Below are 5,991 nucleotides of genomic sequence, written 5' to 3'. Positions count from 1 at the left end.
AAGCTGCTCAGACCTGCTGGTCCCCACCGTGCTTGTTGCCTTTTAAATTCTTTAGGCACACGCTGGAGTCGTCGTCCTTCAGCATCGAAGGCCCTTTCATCAGCTGTTAATCACAGCAGCAGCGTGTCTTCACTGAGCGTTTCTATATGCAGGACGCTATCTGATTCATAGCACATGAGGCAGGTTTCGTCCCCATTTTACAGACGAAGAAACTGAAGCTGAGGATCATTAAGAGATTTGCCCAAAAGCTGAATTCTTTTCAAGATGCCAACTGTTTCTGAGGTCTTGTTTTCTTCTGCTTCCTGACACCTACCGTGAACTCCAGCCAAACTGAACTACTCTTCTCCCCAGAGACACACCTGGGATTGTCCTTGACAAGTCCTTATACCTGGAACGCTGTCTCTCCACCCAATGCCATCATCTTCTTCATCCCCTGGACTTGGACAGTGACATCCTGTGTCTCTGAGACACAGTGACATCCTATTGTCTCAGAGACAATACCTGTGTCTCACCTGGAGCAGGCCCCCTGTGATGGCACCAGTCTGTCCTCAAGAAATTCCTCCCTTCTGGGGCTTACCTGATAGAAACCCCTTTTGAATGGTGGACCTCTCAGGGGCAGGGACAGAACTTTCAACTCTGCTCAGCCCAACCTGCACTTTTGGAGATGGGCCCCAGGCCCTGGCCTGTGCTGGGAGTAGTGTGGTGAACTCAGAGATCAGCAGTCCTTTAAGTGTGCCGGCCTGTACCTGCCTTAGCATTTTTGCACAGGCTGCTCCCTTTGCACATGGCTGTCTTTTCATCATTTAGGGCTCAGTCCACAAGAGAGCACCTCAAAGGGACTTTTCTTGATGCACCCGCATCACTTTATGTTCTTTATTCCACTATCTTATTTTCAGAGTAGTTGACTGCCTGAAATTCTTAGGTGTTTGTTTACAGTAATTCATGGAACTTACATCCTAGTAGGGTGAGGCGCAATATAAATAAATAATGTTAGGTGATAATAACACATTATGCAAAAAACAACAGGCTAAGAGAGACAGAGATAAAGCGACATGTGAGCAGAGACCTGAAGGAAATGAGGCATGGTCTGTATGGATATCTGGGGGAAGAGCCTTCCAGATGGAACAGCAAGTGGAAAGGCCCTGATGCAGGAGCATGCTTGCCCTGCTTGTGGAACAGCAAGGAAGTGACTGTGTGAAGGAGGCATGGGGACAGGCAGTTTGATTTTTCAGGGCTTTGTAGGCTTTGGTTGAGGACTTTGGTTTTAAATCTGAGTGAGACGGGGAGTCACTATGGGTTCTGAGTATAGAAAGTGAAAGTAGTTCAGTCGTTTCTGATCTTTGCAACTCCAGGGACTGTATAGTCCATGGAATTCTCTAGGCCAGAATACTGGAGTGGGTAACCTTTCCCTTCTCCAGGGGATCTTACCAACCCAGGGATGGAACCCAGGACTCCTGCATTACAGGTGGGTTCTTTACCAGCTGAGCCACAAAGGAAGCCCAAGAATACTGGGGTGGGTAGTTTATAAGCGCCACTTTCAAAAAGGATCATTCTGACTGCTGGTGGAATATAGGCCGTGGGGGACAAGGATGGAAGCTCTCCTAAGGGTGACTAATTTGTCCTAGTTTACCTGGCATTTCCCTGATTTTAGCATCAAAAGTCCTATGTCCTGGAAACTCCCTCAATCCCAGGCAATCAAGGACAGCTGGTTGTCTATAGGGAGACCAGGTGAGAGAGGATGGTCCTTGCACTAAAGTGATGGTGATGGCACAGTGGTCAGATTCTGGGCATGTCTTGAAAGCAAAGCCTAAAGATTTTGCTACTGGAGTGAATGTGGGTGTGAGAGAATCAAGAGCATCGAGGATGACTGTCAGGTTTTTGGCCTGAACGACTGGAAGAAGTTGCCATTTACACACAGGAGGAAGGCTGGCGTAGATATTGGCCATCAGGAGTTTTGTTTTGGACGAGGTAGTTTGAGACAACTTAATAGACTGGCTAGGAGAGATGTCAGTCAGGCTTTTGGGTATATGAGTCTAAAATTCTGAGAAGTGATCTGGGCTAGAGGTATAACAGTGAGAGTTGACAGTGTAGCTATGATATTTAAAGCCATGAGTCTGGGGGAGATCACTGAGGGAATGAATGTGGATAGAGGGCTAAGGACTGAGTCCTAGGGCACCTGACATTTAGAGATCAGAGAAAAGAAGAGAAACTAGCAAAGGAGACTGAAAAGCAGGAGCCAGTAAGGAGAGCCCAGATTAAGTGGAACCAGGAGAGAAATCTATGCTCATTATCCCTAGATGCCATGCTGAAGGCTTAAACAGGGAAGTAATCAGATGGTGCCAAGAAGCCAATCTAAGCTTAGTTGTGCAACCTACATGGAGGCTGACTTGGGCTTAGTTAGCTTTCTGAGCTGCCCGTATCCTCAGAAGGTGTGAGCAAGTCCCTGACCCAAGCAGTTCCTAGGGATTACTGGTGCATAGAGGAGATCTGCTTCTAGGACTCAAGCATCTGCTGGGAGTTGGACTAGACAACTCTCAAAGTGCCTTCAAACTGGATGTGGTGAAATTCTGGGAGCTGATGGAAACAACTGTCTGTCACAGAGTATGGGGTGTTGGGCTGAGCCTTGAAGGATAAGCAGGTGTTTGAGGATGGGGTGAGGGGGGAAGTGGGGAGGGGCACTCCTAGGTGAAGCAGCAGTGTAAGCAAAGCTCCAGAGATGGGAATGAGCAGGGTTTGTTGAAGAGTCACCTGGTCAGAAGGGAAACGTGTATGAAGGATGGGGAGGAAGGTGAGGCTGGAAAGAGATGTAGGGACAGATGGTGGGAAGCTCCCATAGGGCCAGATGCCCCAGAAACACTTGCCAACACTTGGCTGAAGGAAGGTAATTAAACAAAAGAGATTGTAAGAGCCAAGGAAAGTGAAAGTGAAGTCGCTCAGTCCTGTCTGACTCTTCGTAACCCCATAGACTGTAGCCTACCATAGACTCTAGCCTACAGGCTTCTCCATCCATGGGATTTTCCAGGCAAGAGTACCAGAGTGGGTTGTCATTTCCTTCTCCAGGGGATCTTCCCAACCCAGGGATCCAACCAGGGTCTCCCGCATTGCAGGCAGATGCTTTACCCTCTGAGCCACCAGGGAAGCCAGAAGACCTGAGGTCAGGGCTGCCCACTGCTCTGGGTGTACCCTGTCCCAGGCCCCATTCGGGACAGGTATCCATCAACTTTTCCTTAAGGCCTAGGGATACAACAAGCCGCCGAAGGACCTAGGGCCTTGTCCTGGAGGCTGCTCTGTGGGTCAGGGGTACAGGACCAATAATTCAGAGTGTGGGTCAGACCCTGGTAGAAGCAGTAGAGGTGCACAATGTCCAGGAAACACCCCTGCTGGAGTCCCTTCCTTCCATTAGACTTTACAAATGCTAGCCCTGGATGCTCAGTGTTCAGAACTCAGTGACCCGCCTTTAAGGAACAATGGGGTCTGGGCATTCTGGGGACTCCTATTGGCTAAACAGATGAGTAGGTGAGCTCCCTCTCCCCAGAGGCACCAGTAAGGTACCAAGATTTGACTGTATGGATTCCCAAAGGGAGGACCTCAGCCTCCCTGGTGGTAAATGTGGTTCCTCCCCAAACCCCTGCTGCTTGCTTTGTGCCCTTAGGCTTGGGGGCACTCAGGGAAGACCTTTTGCCTGGATGGGAGTGCTGACTGCCTGCATGGAAGAGTATTAAAGAGTTAGGACAGGGTTTACTCTAGAAAACTACGGATTTCTTGAGGGCAGAGGCCATGTATCTCTGCCCACCCAGAGAATATCCCAGGACCATCTCAATTGAATGATTAGGGTTTGGTGAAATGGGATGGGATACTGGTGTCCCATCCACTGGTAAACTGCTATCTTCTTGATGGTCTTTGCCTGTAGTGAGGCTTCTTATTCTGATGTTTTGGATGGGCCAGGGTTGGGATCCAGAGGCTTGAGTAAGCCTGGGCAGTCATGCTTCTCCAGACCTTACTTTCCTTATCTGTGAAGGGCTAAAGGTGGCCTCTTAAGCTCTCTGAAAATTCTGCTTTGAATAAAAGAATGATGAGGCAAGTCAATGAGAAGGAAAGGAAGGAATTGAGAGAGTGGTTAAATGGAGAAGTTGTGTTCAGTCATCCGACTTTGTGACCCCATGGATTGCAGCACACCAGACTTTCCTGTCCTTCACTGTCTCCCAGAGTTTGCGCAAACTCATGTCCATTGAGTCAATGATGCCATCCAACCATCTCATCCTCAGTCATCCCCTTCTCCTGCTTTCTATTTTTCCCAGCATCAGAGTCTTTTCCAATGTGTGGTCTCTTCGCATCAAGTGGCCAAAGTATTGGAGCTTCAGCTTTAGCATCAGCCCTTCCATTGAGTATTCAGAATTGATTTCCTTTAGGATTGATTGGTTTGATAAGTGGAGGGGACGAATGGTGAAAGGGCTAAGGAGAGGAATGAGAAACAGCCGAGACTCCCCAAACTACACCTTTCAGCCAGCTTATTCTTTTTTTCTTATTGCCTTTAGTGTGGGTGTCACTGTACTTTGGATTCCTGGGGCTGTGTTCTGTGGTAACTGGCAGCTGCATTCTCTTTCTGCACTGGAGGAAGAACGTGCGGCGGGAAGAGCGTGCCCAGGAGTGGGTGGAGGTGATGAGAGCAGCCACATTCACCTACAGCCCGCTGTTGTACTGGATTAACAAGCGACGGCACTATGGCATGAATGCAGCCATCAATACTGGCCCTCCCCCTGCTGCCACCAAGACTGCGACTGACACCCAGAATTCAGATCGCCCCTCGGAGCTGGATGTCCCCGAGAGCAGGAGCTATGCTGCTCAAGATAGCAGCCCCAAGGTGGAGGCCCCCGGCCCCCTGCATCCTGCAGTGCAGCTGGCACCACAGCAGCCCCTACCTTCTTCCCCAGTGCTGCGGCCCCAGGCCAGCTCCCCACTCCCAATTCCCATCTTTCAGGAGGTGCCCTTTGCCCTCTCCCTGTGTAACCTACCCCCGATGCTGAACCACTCGGTTTCCTACCCTTTGGCCACCTGTCCTCAAAGGAATGTCCACTTCAATTCCCTCCCCACAATGGCCCAGGGGGACCACTGCTTGAATGCCAAGCCCTTTGCTTCAGAACTGTAGCCTCCGCTCACTGAGGATGGGAGCTGGAGGTATCCTGGGCAGAACAGGAAATAGAGCTGACCTCAGGGAGGTGGTATTGACACGAGGCCAGGGCCCAAGTGGATGTCACCTAATGAAAGATTTAAAAAGTCCAAAGGCTCCATGTGTCTCATTTGTCGTTAGGAGGGCAGTGTCTGATGGAGGGCATTTTGCAAACTAAGCTAAAGGTCAGAGTCTCACCAACACCAGTGGGAATGACTGTGGGGAGACACACTGAGCCAGTACTTGTGATGGGCTCAACATCCCTCTGTTATTTCAGAATAAAACCATGTGCCAGACCCTGGGTTAGGTGCCCAAAGGCACTGCTGTTCTGTGGGACACTGAGCACAGCCACAGAGTGACAGTCACGGAGGATGCATGAGCAATGGTGATTCGTAATGGCCAAAACAAGTCAGTGTGAAATCTATGAACCACACTGCACTGCTGCTTGAATCGAATTCTTTGTTAACATCTATGATGTATTGTCTCTACATTATTTCTAATACAGGAACACTGTCAAACAGATATCACAGTCTTTCTCTTACAGATTAAGAGTTTCCAAGGGCATTTCGCATATCATTTAAAAAAATATTTGTTTTGGCTACGCTGGGTCTTGGTTGCGGCACACCGAATCTTTATTTGAGGCATGTGAACTCTTAGTAGTGGCATGTGGTATCTAGTTCCCTGACCAGGGATCGAACCCAGACCCTCTGCATTGGGAGCACAGAGTCTTAAGCCATTGGACCACCAGGGAAGTCCATCATATCATGTTGCAAAGTCTCAAATTTGTCTGCCTGACATCAAAGTTCCTGATCTTTCCACCATTC

General features: G+C 49.3%; 1 protein-coding gene across 2 annotated transcripts; it reads left to right on the top strand.

Moving 5' to 3' along the window:
- The first annotated feature begins 87 nt into the window (after positions 1-87).
- Positions 88-5,281, top strand: TEX38 (testis expressed 38). 2 transcript variants are annotated; one of them, XM_059885149.1, is made up of 2 exons: positions 88-3,516; positions 4,536-5,281. In XM_059885149.1, the coding sequence occupies exon 2, from the start codon at positions 4,661-4,663 to the stop codon at positions 5,144-5,146; it is 486 nt and encodes a 161-aa protein (XP_059741132.1). In that variant the 5' UTR covers positions 88-3,516; positions 4,536-4,660; the 3' UTR covers positions 5,147-5,281. The 2 variants fall into 2 exon arrangements, with proteins under 2 accessions (XP_059741132.1, XP_015322157.2); XM_015466671.3 differs by having other exon boundaries at positions 3,513-3,603.
- The last annotated feature ends 710 nt before the right edge of the window (positions 5,282-5,991 follow it).

This window comes from Bos taurus, chromosome 3 (assembly GCF_002263795.3).
Source record: "Bos taurus isolate L1 Dominette 01449 registration number 42190680 breed Hereford chromosome 3, ARS-UCD2.0, whole genome shotgun sequence".
Lineage (NCBI taxonomy): Eukaryota > Metazoa > Chordata > Mammalia > Artiodactyla > Bovidae > Bos > Bos taurus.
This window is presented reverse-complemented; position numbering and strand designations above follow the sequence as displayed.